The following is a 15334-nucleotide window of genomic DNA, read 5'->3' as shown; positions in this document are numbered from 1 at the left end:
CAAGACAAATGGTTGGTTCCTCTAACAACGGTTGTCCCTCTGTACACTTATAGGTGCCAGAGGCATGTGTGGCCACAGAGGACTGTATTTTGAATGAAGCTTCATTTTCAAGTGTCACTTTCAACTGATGACAGTTAGGGCTGAGTGTACACAGACTCTGAAATGTTACACCAAGCTGGAGTAAGGAGACAGGCTTCTTTGGCTGTAAATTTGCCATCACTGAGGCATAAGCTAGTTCGACATAGAGCGTGCCTGGCACAATGGAAACACCATTGTTTTTATGCTCCCAAAGATACGGTACAGACTCTGATGAGAGGTTGCACACATACTCTTTGTTTTCCCCCTTTATTTTGAATATGAACATATTCAAAATAATATGGTCTAAAGAAAATAGACCATATTAAGTATAATCACCTTAAATTAAGACAACTGGACGCAGAGAATGCACAGAAATTCAAAATCTTTATGTCAAAATTAAGTTATACCTCCAGGGAAATTGCATCCAATCCCAATTACAGCGACGTCATCCTATGCGTCTTCCATTGCTGCTATGAAATGTTGCTCTAGGGACTTCATTGCTTTATTCTAAAAGCCAAAGTAAAATTTCAAACTTCTACATAGTGAAGCTTAATTTTGAGTCCTGGGTGCTCTATTTAGTCAGAAGTGGTGCTACAATACCCACACAACCCTTTATAAACATTGTGCGGGTGTCAATGAAAAGGGCCAAGAGAACACAACAATGCCCTGGCTTGTTGCATCTCAGTTGGCTTCATCTGGAACTAAATACACTAATTGTAGGTTGAAATAATTAAAAGGAAGCAGTAAATAAGCTTTTGTTCTTGTCTGGAGATTGACAAAAGGACACAGTGTGTTGTAAGTATCCTCACTGGCAGATTTCAAAGTCCTCTGTAACTGGTTTCTTCTGTAACCTTTGGTCACATTGGCTCTAAAAAGAAATAGTAATGGTTTTTACTTCATACATGTTTCTAAACATGACATCATTACGGATATGACCGCATTAATCAGGTGTTCAATGTGATGATGAACACAGAGAAAGACAAAGCTATTTTTTTCTATTTTTGAATACAAAAGTATGTCTGATTCAGTGTTTCTTCAAAATTGAAAAAAAATATATATATATTGAAAAACAATGATAAAGCTGCTCTAACCAATATTTTTATATGAAAAATGGCTCAAATGAATGGTGTTGCATGTGGTGACAAACCCTTAGAGAATTATCACTTCATTGTGCGCTTCCACTCAGCTTTTCTGAACATTTTAGCGTCTTTGATTTTACCGTCACAATTTTGCTGTTGTCATTCATCACTACTCTCATCAATGTTGTACCTGCCCTGCATTACCCTAGTTTGCCCTGCGCTGCTCTGTGCTTTCCCTGCACCTGCCCTGTGTCGTGTCTGCCTTGCCCTGCTCCCTGTGTTTCCCTCAGCCCATCAGCTCCCAGCCTGCCCTTCTTTCCAGTCACCTTTTCCACATTTGCTCATTAGTTCAGTTTGTATTTTAGCTCTGGTTTTCTGTTCAGTCTCTGTTGGATCTTCTGTTTTTCCTCTGCTCATCCTGTTCTAGTTTGTCCAGTTTGTACTGCATGGCTCTGCATTACATTTTGCTTTTTGACCCTTCGGCTTTTGTTTTTTTTCCTGCGCACTCTGAATAAAGATGTTTTCCTCAGACCTACTTCACCTACGGTCTCTGCATTTGGGTCCATTTTGTAGTGGTCTCAGTAATATTTACTGTTAAAATGTACTGAGGTAGCATATCCCATGACATGGTTAAGCTAAGTTATAGGTTATAAATGCAAGAACAATACTCTTCACTCATGTCTTTCGATGTTTGATTTGAAAGAGAACTGATTTTACTTCTAATTATAACTATTCTACCTTGCTCTTTCATTTGTTTCACTCTACGGATGTCTCTTGTTTTTAACTCTGCATTGAGTGTTTTGTCAGAGGAATGGTTATTTGGGGTGCTTTAACTGTGCACTCTCCCTCATGTCTCTATGTGCCTTTTTTCTGCCTCTTCATTGGTTAAAGAGGCTGTGGTGGAAATTGTAAATGAAAGGAGTCTTAACTCTGCCCAGTTACTGCATTACAGTAGAATCAAGCACCCATGCAGAGCAGCCGCACCACACTAATCTTATAAGACAGCTACATGAGTCATGTTACATATTTTACTTGCAAGTTCCGTGTTTTAATGTTGCTGTTCATCATTTGTGATGTGAAAACATCAGAAATAAAAAGTTTGCATCTTGGTATTCATTCAGTTATAATCCAAACACACCACGGAGCGTCTCTCCTGCCGGCTGCACACTGGAACGTAGAAGAGGAGACAGTAGAGATGCTAGAGATGCTTGTATGCGTCTGTTTAAACAGGAGTTTAACCAACTTTTCTGCATTTAACACCAGAGCTGACAGCGTCAGAGCTCTGAGCAGGAAGCAAAGTGCCGATTCATTTTGAGAGAGCAACAACCAACGGGGAAACTCCAACACTCACTCAGACACTCACTTTACTGTAAAAAGGTTTAGTCTTTCTGTCAGAATCATTCCTTGTGTTACTCTCAGTACTTTCTGCTTTATCTTATCTCTGGGCTTATGTGAACAGTTTAACGGGGAGTCATAACAGTACTTTCGCATTGGTGTAAATTACTAAAAATGAAATCACACCCCAGCCCTGACCCTGGGGTCAGGGAGTCATAAGGATGGTAGGAGGGAGTGCAGAAAACTGCATCAGAGATTTATATAAGAGAAAGAGGCTAAAATATGTGGTATTTACTTTCTTCAGAGAATCATTTTTAAGGTTCTCTAAAAAATGCGGCTCTTGAAGTCAAGTTTCTTTCTGATCAGATGAATTAGAATCATTCCTTGTGTTACTATCAGTACATCAGCCTCATGTTTCCTCTGGGCTTGTGTTAACAGTTTAACAGGGAGTCATAATGAAAGTACTTTAACAGTGCTTTAATTTCTTTCATTTCTCGTCTTCTTACATCTGTATTGGGAAACTTGGTCACACCCAATCCATCCCCCCGAGTCTTCTTAAGCAGCAGCAGTAACTAAGTGAAAGTTATTGCTGCTGCTTGTACACTGTGTGCATACAAAATGAAGCCGGCATCCAAAATGAAAAGAGGAGCGACAGAAGACCAACCAACAATCAACAACAAAAAGAGAAAAATCTCTTATCAACAGAAGGTATGCTACTGCTATGGCCCTACTACTCATGAGTCAAATAATGGAATGAAAGTCTTATTATCAGCTGTGACGCTAGTCATCATATAATCAGGCTATTTTACTGGAGCTACTGGCTAGTTGCGATTATCTTGCTAATATTAGGTATGACTAGTTTTTATTTCTAAGTTGTATCTTATATTTCATCAGATCCAAGAAGGTGAATGTAGCAGCAGGGCAGGCAGGGTGACCAGAGAGGGAAAGGAAGCATGTGGTGACCAGGTAATGAGGTCAGAGTTAAAATGCTGTTACAAGCAAACACTGTTAAGCAGCCTAAAAGACATGTAAGAGTTGTCCATAAAAGTGTCTGACTTTTTTTCTAGACCATGTGGTTTAGGGTTGGGCGATGTCTAAAGAACTGGCATAGGATGCTGCCCACAGTGAACACAGTGGAGCATCGTGATGTATGTGTGTGTGTGTGCGTGTGTGTGTTTGGTGAGGGGTCAGGGAGTCATAAGGATAATAAGAAGGAGTGCGTAAAACTGTATCAGAGATTTATATAAGAAAAAGAGGCTAAAATATGTGGTATTTAATGTTTAATTGATTTATCTGTGTGGGAATTCATTCTGTGCTTTAAAATTAATATTGAGGAAACGACCCATCCATTGTGAAACAGTTATGCCAGAGGTTTTATACCATTTTATGGTTCTGCTCTGTTGAGGTTCCATATTTTTGGCAAAAATAAAGTTTTCCCTAGCTTTTGATTATCATGTCTATTAACTAACATGGAACAGCTTTAAATTTTCACATATATGCCTTAAGAACCTAGTTTAGAACAAACTTCCTTTCTTCACAGAATTATTTTTAAAGTTCTCTTAAAAATGCAGCTCTTGAAGTCAAGTTTCTTTCTGATCAGATGAATCAGAAGCATTGTGTTACTATCATTACTTTCAGCCTCATGTTTCCTCTTGGCTTGTGTTAACAGTTTAACAGGGAGTCATAATGAAAGGACTTTTACAGTACTTTCACTTTCACATAGGCGTGAATTACGGCTTGTTGTAACTCCCAATAATCAAAACCAGTCAGTACAATTTGTTACATTAACATTGAAGAAATAATGTACAAAACATTATCTTAATATATGATTCCCCTTACAGTTCTACATTTTCTCCTGCAGTTTTTGTATGTATTTGTTTTGATTACTTACACACAGTATTTGCAAGATATGGCAATATTTGTATTAGAAATGTAAGTATTATCCACATAAAGCTTCAACTAAAGGCTCTGTTTTACAGTAATTACAGTAATAAATACTTTTCATTTGACAATTGCTTTGTTGTGGATATTTGTATTAAAATTATAGAATATTTTAAAAAATAAATCAGTGTTGTTTACCTGTATTTTCTTACATTAAAGCCAATTGTAAAGGTAATGAAAGACCAAAGGCTTGGCTTATCATTTTAATGAGTTGTGCAAGGATGATCACTTGCTCTGTTAATGTGTGCATGTCCTCAAGAGAGGGAAAATGTTTTAGGCAATGCCTGTCCAACTGGGCTTATGTGCCTCCCCAAAATTCAGATTGACAACTTGCCCATCCTATCAAATTCATGAAAACTCGCCTTGTGACACACTGTCAGAAGGCAGTTTTGTGTAGCTAGCAACTAGATGAAAGTTGGAAACTATGGCTAGAGAGATATCTTTGAGTCGCTTTTAAAAAAAAAAAACATGTCTAGAAGATGAAGCATGTTTGGACCAGGCTTTGCCTAAAGAGGAATCGCAGCAGGGTGGTGTGTGTGTGTGTGTGTTTGGGGAGGGGTCAGGGAGTCATAAGGATGGTAGGAAGGAATGCAGAAAACTGTATCAGAGATTTATGTGAGAAAAAGAGGATAAAATATGTGGTATTTAATGTTTAATTGATTTATCTGTGTGTGAGTTTCAAGTTTCTTTCTGATCAGATGAATCAGATTCATTCCTTGTGTTACTATCAGTACATCAGCCTCATCTTTCCTCTGGGCTTGAATAAACAGTTTAACAGGGAGTCATAATGAAAGTACTTTAACAGTGCTTTCACATCAGTGTAAATTACTAAAAATGAAGCCACACCCTCCCTCTGATAAATAATGAACAGTCCCTAACGAGTTAGCTTTGACAGCTTACTCTTTAATGTTGCTATGGTTACAGGTTGGGTAGCGGATGAATTTAGAACCGTGATGAAAGAGATGGATATCAAGGATACTCAACTTGATGCTCTGGCAACCCTCAACTTCAGTATTACACTGTGAAAACGACTTAATTGGACAAAACTAACAATAAGTTAATGGCATATTTAAACTTCAGGTGTTAGGTGTTGTTAGATAATTTGTGGTTATTGCTCAGGCATGTTGTTTTATTGAGCAACTTCATCTTTGTATGTAAAAAGTCTCCCAAAGTGAATTAAGGTCCTGTGAGGTTTGTTGTGCTTTCATGTCAAGTAAGAAAGCTGTAGTAGAAAGGTTATACTAAGAGTTTTTCCAGTACATGTAGGTCAGTTCTCCTACCTGTTGAAATATAGCCTGTTCCCCTCCCGAAGCAAATAAAGGTCCTTTTTTTAAAAGGACAAAAGTGTAAGTAACAACTGATCTTTGATATTAGTGGGAGAAATGTTTACTATTTAATGCCACCTTTCTCCTTTTCCATGAGTCCATCTGAGTGAGACATGAGTCCGCTTGTCCATCTGATTTGTTTGTGAAGGTCAGACTTCATTTTGTTTTAACAATCCTGTCAGCAGCAGCCTGAGCAGCACAGAGACACACAGGCAGGTGAGCTCTGATGTCATAGTGAAATATAGCCATATATTCAGGAGCTGAATGAAAAGTAATACAAGTAGAAGATTTTGACATGATTCAAAGATAGGTTTGAGCATTGCTGTGGCTCTGTCATGAAACTCTCGTGTTGTGTCGCCCAAATCAACAAACTGAAGGAAAGACAGAGGTAGGCTACACAATCTTAGGTGAGGTTTGAAAATGGTGCACAACAGATAGTTGGTTTAATATGATAAGCTTCAATAAAACAATACCTAGAGTCACCCCATTGTTGGATAACATATTGATTTACTCATTAAACCTGGTCTAATCATTTGACAGGCACCATAAATGTGTGCACTGAAGTCCTTCATCTCCATGGCCATGCATACAATCAATCATTAATGTTTAATAACCAAAAGAAGCTGGCTATAAGAACCAACTGCAAGTCCAGCAGTGATACCATCACTGAGGGAAAAGGCAAACAGTATGGATGTAAGGATGCACTGGTGCATGACAAAACTGGACTAATTACTAAGTTTTAAAGGATGCTGAAGACAGATGTGATGTTGCCAAAGAGCAAGAGTGACGTTGACTTAATGGTGCAGTAAAGATTTTTGATTTTCTTCTTCAGTCATGTTCAAGCAGGATAGAGGAAGCTGAGGACGGCATTGCAGTGGTGGGCATCGGATGTAATTTTCCAGGCGGTAAGGCATTTAAATTTGGGAACATAGTTTTATAGTTTTGTTTTGTTGAATTTCTAAATATTTTACTGACAAATTCACGATTTACAGATATCTCGCAATGACACTTGAAAACCGACAAAATTAACTGGACAAAAACTACAAAAAAAAAGAACTGCATTATTTCAACATTTTACCTCTGAAATTGAACTTCACTTGGGAAGTTGACTCTTATGTCAACCTAACATTCTGGGTTAATTAAATTCATATTCTGGTACTTCTAAAATAAGGATGTGTCATTATGTTTTTTTATTCAAATGAATTCATTGTTACTAACTTATATTTCATAATATAACTTCTACCCTCTTTCACCATAACACCGTAATACTAAATGCTTAATAGTATTAAATTATTCTTATTACCTTGGTGGAGCCTTTAACTACTGTGTATATCTTTCAAACAGGAGAAGGGCTTGACAATTTCTGGGAGGTTCTGGTGAATGGGAAAAACTGTTCTGCGCCAGTTCCCAAAGAGAGATTTGACTTAGCCAGCTGGTATGACCCTGACGACAATAAAGCGGGTAAATCCCGTACAACCAAGGCTGCTCTCATTGATGGGTATGGTCTTTAACCCTAACACATAGACACTAAGAATGTACAAATAACAATGGCAATATATGAAAACATGTTTTAAAATTGTTCTAGAAGTGATTTCATCAAAAGTAAAGATTTGCCACAGAGCAAAAATTCAGCTCTGGAGAACCTTAATTTTGGTATTTATTTAAACAGTGGTGTGAGGAAAGTCCATTCTTGTTTCCTCTCACATTTGCTGTGATCAGCACCTGATTTAATTATACTGGTATACATTATGATCTATTTCTGTTATTATATTTGATCTAATGATTTTTGAATGTTTTCAGTTTCAATGAATTTGACCACAAGTTCTTCGGCATCAGTGACAGTGAAGTGGAACAAATGGATCCTCAACAAAAACAGCTCCTTCAGTGTGTCTACAGGGCTTTAGAAAATGCTGGAATTCCTATGGAGAAGGCCAGTGGGACCAGGACAGGAGTGTTTTTCGGTTAGATAGTAAAAATATTTTTACAGTGACTTGCTATTCACAGTTGTTTGTAATATTACTAATAATGATTTTATGTTGACAAAAATATGATTACTTTCTGCCAAACCGAAATTCCATCCATTTTTTTTCTTTTTTCCTTGAATCATCTATTTTTATATTGCTTATTTTACAGGCCTAATGAACAGAGATTACGAAACAAGCGCTGCACATGTGCACCCAAGTGTGATCAACCACTGGACTGGCACAGGGCTTGCCATGAGTATAGCAGCAAACAGGGTGTCCTACGTCTTCAACTTCACTGGGCCCTCACTGTGCATAGATTGTGCCTGCTCATCATCCCTCGTGTCTGTTCATCTTGCTTGTCAATCCATCAAACAAGGTCTGTATTTCTAATTAAAGACAATGACAGCTCCTGTAACATAACATAATTTCAAAATACTGTACACTGTTTTCCCTCTCATCAGGAGATTGTGACATGGCTGTGTGTGGAGGGGTCAACAGTATCTTAGCGCCAGGAATGTTTGTTGCTCTCAGCAAGGCCAAGATGATTTCACCTGACGGGACCAGTAAACCTTTCTCCAGCAGAGCAGATGGCTATGGTAGAGGGGAGGGCTGTGGTGTTCTTCTCCTGAAGCCACTAAAAAAGGTCAGAATATGCAGAGGGTATTAAAAAGATCCATATATTTTTCAATGTTATAAATATTATATAAATAATACCTAATTATACTCTCATTGTTTCATTTTGGTCTTGTTGCTTTACAGGCTATACAAGACCATGATCACATCTGGGGTATCATCAGCAAAACAGCCGTCAACCAAGATGGTCACTCAGTCACTCCAATCACCAAACCCTCCATGGCACAACAAGAAGAGCTGCTGCGAAGTATCTACTCAAAGTATGACCTCACAAATGTCCAGTACATAGAGGCACATGGGACTGGGACCCCAGTTGGAGACCCAACAGAGGCAGAAAGCATCTCAAACGTCATTGCTAAAACCAGACCTCCTGGTTCAGAGACAGTGCGGATTGGCTCTGTGAAGAGCAATATTGGACACACAGAATCTGCTGCTGGAGTGGCAGGACTCATTAAGGTCCTCTTAATGATGAAGCATGAGACCATTGTTCCCTCCATTTTCTACTCCGAAGAGACTGCCAGTGTAGATGCCAAAGCTCTGAACATTAAAATTCTTAAGGAAGTAGAAAAGTGGGAAGCCTCTGGTGCAAGAATTGCAGGAGTGAACAACTTTGGTTTTGGGGGTACAAATGCCCATGCAATTGTCAAACAGTACAAACAGTCACACACTGAGATAAAGAATGACAGGAAGCAGGCAAAGTATTTTGTCATGTCGGCAAATTCACCAAAATCCATCACTCTGATGATGGAAGACACAATTAAACGGCTAGATGCAGATTGCAAAGTTGATCTAGATTCTCTGGTGTACACATCGGCTTGCAGGAGGAGCCACCTTAAACACAAATACAGAAAGGCCATCGTGGTTTCATCCATAATTGATCTTAAAAAGAAGCTAAGTGCTGCTGTTAGCAAAACATTTAGCCCGTCCTACTCAGATCCAAGGTTAGTGTTCGTCTTCTGTGGAAATGGTGTCACTTATCATGGCATGTGCAAGCAGCTTCTAAAACATGAGCCTGTATTCAGAGATAAGATCAAAGAGATTACACAATTTTTCCAAAGGCTGAGTGCAGTGAACATCTTGGACACACTTGAGAGTGAGTTTGAGAGAAGTGACTTCAAAAACCCAGATGTTGTCCAACCTCTCCTCTTTGCTATCCAGGTTGGCATTACCACCTTATTCAGACACTGGGGTGTCAAGCCTGATGCAATACTGGGTCACTCTGTTGGCGAGGTTGCAGCCGCCCACTGCTCTGGCCTCTTGCCTCTTGAGGATGCAGTGAAGGTAATCTATTTCCGCAGCACTCTCCAGAGAAAAGTCACAGGGGGAAAGATGCTTGTGATCAGCAACATGGCTGTATCAGAGGTGACTGCTCTTCTCCCTCAATACTCTGGTACAATTTGCCTTGCTGCTTTTAACAGCCCGGAGTCCTGCACAGTCTCAGGTGATGCAGATGCAATAGATAGCTTCCATATGAAGCTAAACACCACAGCCAACAGTCAGAATCTGTTCCTCCGTGTACTGGATGTTCCTGTTGCTTATCACAGCCACATGATGGATCCAATTCTGCCAGAAATCAAGGAGACAATTGGTTCCTTACAGGTCAATGATCTTGACACAGAGTTGTTCTCAACAGTGACAGGCAAGGAAGTACATCAGGGTGATTTCTGCACAGGTGCATATTGGGCTAGAAACATCCGTGAGCCAGTTGCTTTTGAGGAAGCAGTGAGGTTAGCAACTAAAGGAAAGAAGAATACAGTCTTTGTAGAGATAGGGCCAAGAAGAGCCCTACAGAGAAATATCATGGAATCACTGGGTAATGACACAGCTGTTCTTGCTTCAGTACAGCCAGAGAAAGATCAAGAAACAATAATGTCAGTTGTTTCTAAACTGTTCGAACTGGGTGTTTGGGTAGATTGGAACACATTCTACACAGGATATGAGACCATGCCACTGCCTTTCCCACAATATCAGTTTGATTGCTCAGACAGGGATGTTATCATCAAAGCAGCACAGAAAAACACAGCAAGTAATCACCCTGTCCTCTGTCAGACAGGAAGTGAAAGCAATGTTTTCAGCTGTGATCTGATGTCTGATTCTTCTTTCTACCTGAAAGAGCACAAACACAATGATATACCCATCATCCCTGGGGCCTTCTATGCTGAGTTGGGTTTAGCCACATTCACGGCCATTGCCAAACCAAAAGTGCCTCTCAACTCACTACAGCTCAGTGTCAATTTTCACAGTCCATTTGTTTTGACCCAAAATTCACCAGAAATGAAGGTGAAACTAGAACAAACAGAAAATGAAACTAGTTTCACAGTATTCTCCTCATCTGCAATGTATGCAACAGGCACAGTGGTTTCAAAGAAAGAGAGGCTGATTGAGGAGCAGTCCATTTCCCTAAGCTCCATCTACAAAAGATGCACATCAGTAGTAAGCTCTGAGGAATTTTATGGGTATCTCTCTCAAGGAGGCTTTCAGTATGGAGAGGTCTTCCAGAATAAGGGGGATGTGCACTATGGGGAAGATCTGAAAGAGGCATTTACAGTTATCACAGTTCCAGAGGAACTGCAGTCTCAGTTGCATGACTACTGCATTCATCCTGTTGTGCTGGATTTTCTGATGCAGCTTCTACCAGTCACAGTCGAGCACATTTTTGATGGTAGACCAGGATTTCCTGCAAAAATAGGAAGTTTGACAGTGTTGGAACCCTTGAAAGATGAAATGATTGTCTATCTGAGAGCAACGGATGTGGGTGTTGATCAATTTGAGGTCTGTGGCTGCTTTGCAGATAAAGAAGGCAGAGTGTTGGTTGAGGTTAAGCATGCGATAATCAAGTACCTTGGCAGTCGTTTTCATGTGGTTGAGGAGTACTTCTACCATAATGACTTTGGTGTCATCTCTGAAGGCATCACATCCGCTCTTCCTCCTAAGGCCTTGGTCTTTTGCGATCATCTAGGGATCTCTAAAGGCCTGCAACAACATTTGGACTCAAGGTCTAGATACATTTCCTTCACACATGCAAAAGACATCTTGAGCCATGGGTTCCCCGCTCTCTTGGCAAATCTCAATATCATAGATATTGAGAAAAACTTTGATGAGGTCTTATTTATGTGGGGCAAAGAAAACCTCACTTCACTGGAAGCTGATGTTGTCCTGCAGAATTTGGCAAGCTGCTGTGAGACTTTCCGCCAAATAGTCCTTGAGCTCAAGCGGATTCATTTCCCAAACTCCATCAGAGTGGTAACCTACTGTTCATCTGACATCACATTAGAACACATAAATCCAGGTTTTGCGCTTGCTGGCATGACAAGATCATGTGCTGCAGAGATACCAGATCTTTCATTTCAGTTGATTGATATAGGCACTATCTCTGCTAAGGACATTGCAGCTCTTTCTGATGTCCTAAGATCGTATCCTTGCAGCAAGTACCCAGAATTGGTGGTAAAAGACGGACTGATTCTGAAACCTTCCATTGTGCGTACCCAACCCGAGATAATTGGCCACTCAGAGGTAAAACCCAGTTTTACCTCTAACATATCTAAGTCCTACATCCTTCAGACAGCTGATGCACATAAGATAACTCAACTGAGTGGCATTCATTTTGACGAGGAGGCCCAGCAAATCAGTGATGTATCAGTTGAAATTCAGCCCACTAAGATATGTGTTCATTCGTCAGATTACTTCCCTGTCAGTGCCTCACATCTGAAATTTGGCCAGACACTGTACTGGGACAAACACTCATCACAGAACCATAAGCTACTGACTCTTGATTTCAGTGGTACTATTACAGCAGTTGGAAAACATGTCAGGGAGTTGAAAGTGGGAGACCAAGTTGCTTGCTGTTACCCTGTGGTGGCAGCCAGCAGGGTCAGAGTTCCAGAGGATGTGTGCTACAGCACCAAACGCTTCCCATACCTTAAAAAAACACCCTGTGTTTCCTACTTTGTGCTAGCATGGGAAATCTTGCATCGAGCCTTGCCTGGAGCCAAAAATCGTCTAGGAATCATATCCTCTGTGCCTGACTCTGCTCTGATGAAAGTCTTGGCACTCACTTCTCACAAATCCGGGTGGAATGTGATTGTTGGAACACAGTGCAATGGCTCTTTTGTAGATGTCAATCAAATGGACGCATTTGTTGTCCTGCCTCCATTTGATGAATCCCTGATTGCTAATGTCTGCAACTTTCCTGGTGTCCAACATGTTGTCATCATCTCTGAATCTCAGATGCAGTCATTGCTTGCTCAGGATTTGTTCCAAAGTGTAAAGGAAAGTGTTCATGTGCAGACAATTCACATGCCAGTCATTTTGCAAAAGGGATCCTTGAGTGCACAAAGGCAACACATTTATCACTGGCTCAAGTCCTTGAACTTGAGCAGGACATTTTCTCTTGAAAGCTTTACCTTTCAGAATATGAAATCTGAAAGCATCATGACCCTTCGTTCAAAGGAACCAGAATCATATTTCAACTCAAAGAAACTGGCTGTTGTGGCTCTAGAAAAAGGTCTCAGCAATACACTATCTAACATTCCACTGCTGCCAAAAAACAAACAGCTTTTCCGAAAGAGAGCAGTGTACATTGTGGCAGGTGGTCTCTCTGGTCTGGGCTTTGAAACGGTCAAGTTCATCTCGCAAAGAGGGGGTGGGTACATTGTCATACTCTCCAGGAGCGAACCCACTCCAGATGTGCAAAAAGAGATGCAAAATGTGGAGAAACAGAGTGGAAACTGCATCACTGCAATGCAGTGTGACATATCTGTCTGTGAGCATGTGCACAAGGTTATCAGTGTCATCAGCCTGAAATTCCCTGGTTGTCCAATCAGAGGAGTGTTTCACAGTGCAGTTGTCTTGCATGATGGGCTTATTGAGACCCTTGACAGATCTCTCTATGAGAAAGTTCTCAAACCCAAAGTAAATGGTGCACTTAATTTACACCATGCAACACTGAGCTGTCAGTTAGATTACTTTGTGTGTTACTCCTCCATCTCAGCTTTTCTAGGAAATGCATCACAAACAAACTATGCAGCAGCCAATACATTCCTCGACATGTTCTGTCAGTACAGGCGCAACCTCGGGTTGCCAGGACAGTCTATCAACTGGGGAGCTCTGAACCTTGGGCTCCTCTTGAACAAAGAGCATGTCCAGCAATTTCTGGAGGCAAAAGGGATAATGATATTGGATGTGGCTGAGATTCATCAAAGTCTGGAGCAATGCCTTGTGCTCAACCGACCCCAACAGGCTATTTGTAGGTTTCACTTCAGAAATCTCAGGTACAACGTCCTCTCTCAAAATGCAGCCTTGCATATGCGCCTGTACACAATAGTAGAGGAGGTTTTCCTAAAGTCCAAAGAGACAGATTCTCAAACTAAACCAAACAACTCTGTCTCACCAAAAGACTTTCTTGTCTCACTGCTTACTGAGACCATTGGCATCGACAAGAGTGAGCTGAAAGATGAATCACCTCTTTCATCCTTAGGCATTGACTCTATGCAGGCCATGACTCTGCAAAATCTCATCTTTCAAGGGAGGGGTGTGAATGTGCCTTTGGTGATGTTGTTAGATCCCAATGCCATGCTATCAACAGTGGTAGCTTTCCTGAGTGAAGAAGTTGGGGATTAAAATGTCAGCAATAACCAAGAGTCTCTTCCAACTGAGGACACAAATGATGTTTCAACCAGATTGTAAAAATGTCTGATGTAGATATTAGAAAAATACAAATAGCCTTGGTTAGCAGAAGAAAATGCTGAAGTGGTAGATTTTGACAGTGAAAACCACTCCTCTCATTCAACAACTTGAAGACTGTCACAACCACTCTGATTTCCTCCCGTCTGGACTACTACAATGCCCTTTATTTGGGTGTTAGCCAGTCATCCCTGTCTCGCTTGCAACTAGTGCAGAATGCTGCTGCTCGGCTAATAACTGGCACAAGGAAGAGAGACAGCATCACACCTATACTGGCCTCCCTGCATTGGTTACCAGTCAAGTATAGGACTGAGTTCAAGGTACTTTTATTTGTTTTTAAGCCTGGTGCCCCTATACATCTCGGAGCTTTTCTGCCCCCTTCACAACACCAGATCTCTTAGATCCTCTGGCCAACTGTTGCTCGCTGTCCCTCGATTGCGGCTGAGGGGTAAGGGTGACCGTGCATTTGCTGTAGCTGCCCGTAAACTTTGGAACAGCTTACCTTTTGGAATAAAGTGTTGTCCTTCCCTAGACACTTTTAAGGCCAAACTAAAGACTCACTTGTTCGCTCGGGTCATTAAAACCCAGTGTTCTACTATTATTTGTTTTCTATTTGTTCTTGTTTCTTGTTTGATGTTACCCTGTTGCATTGTTTTGATTTATTCTTGATATCTTATTGTACAGCACTTTGGTCAACTGTGGTTGTTTTTAAATGTGCTTTATAAATAAATTTTATTTGATTTGATTTGATTTGAATTCAATAGTGAGCTGATAATGGCCATTGCAATACAGCCGCATTCATGTGTTAATTCCATATGTTGATCCTGTTTTTTTTCTATGTTTATTTCTGTTTTAGTTTTCTGTGTGTGTTTGGCTCAGGTTATTGTTTTAGTTCATTCTGGCATCATAGTTTTACATGTTTTTTCATTTTTGTAAACGTACATCACTTATTTTTACTCAATTTTGTGGAGACAAAAAATTTTAAATGAATGTTTTGTATTGCAGTTTTACTCATTTTTCATTGACATGTTTATGATAAAAAAAACATAAAAAGACTCAGTATTAAAATGAAATACACAATAGTTGTTGATAAATGATTATTTGAATAATTTGTTAGTTTTGTACCAAATTTTATATTATTTTATAAATATTCAATAAATTTGAATCTTTCAAGCTTGTGTCTTTAATTCAAATCAATTATTATATTTACGTGAACTTAAACACTTTCACCTTTATCTGCCTGTTTGTCAATGTCATTCTGCTATAGGTCATGTTCATTTCTTACCAATGCAAGGTC

The 15334-nt window shown here is 40.0% G+C and overlaps 1 protein-coding gene across 1 annotated transcript; it reads left to right on the top strand.

Annotated features, from left to right (window-relative positions):
- Positions 1-3091: 3091 nt before the first annotated feature.
- LOC137173306 (phthioceranic/hydroxyphthioceranic acid synthase-like) lies at positions 3092-15029 on the top strand. The gene is made up of 7 exons (XM_067578073.1): positions 3092-3200; positions 6591-6663; positions 7103-7256; positions 7559-7719; positions 7892-8098; positions 8184-8365; positions 8482-15029. Exons 1-7 carry the CDS (start codon positions 3111-3113, stop codon positions 13972-13974), a joined length of 6360 nt encoding a protein of 2119 aa, XP_067434174.1. The 5' UTR covers positions 3092-3110; the 3' UTR covers positions 13975-15029.
- The last annotated feature ends 305 nt before the right edge of the window (positions 15030-15334 follow it).

The sequence above is a fragment of the Thunnus thynnus genome, chromosome 21, assembly GCF_963924715.1.
Source record: "Thunnus thynnus chromosome 21, fThuThy2.1, whole genome shotgun sequence".
Taxonomy (NCBI): Eukaryota; Metazoa; Chordata; class Actinopteri; order Scombriformes; family Scombridae; genus Thunnus; species Thunnus thynnus.
This window is presented reverse-complemented; position numbering and strand designations above follow the sequence as displayed.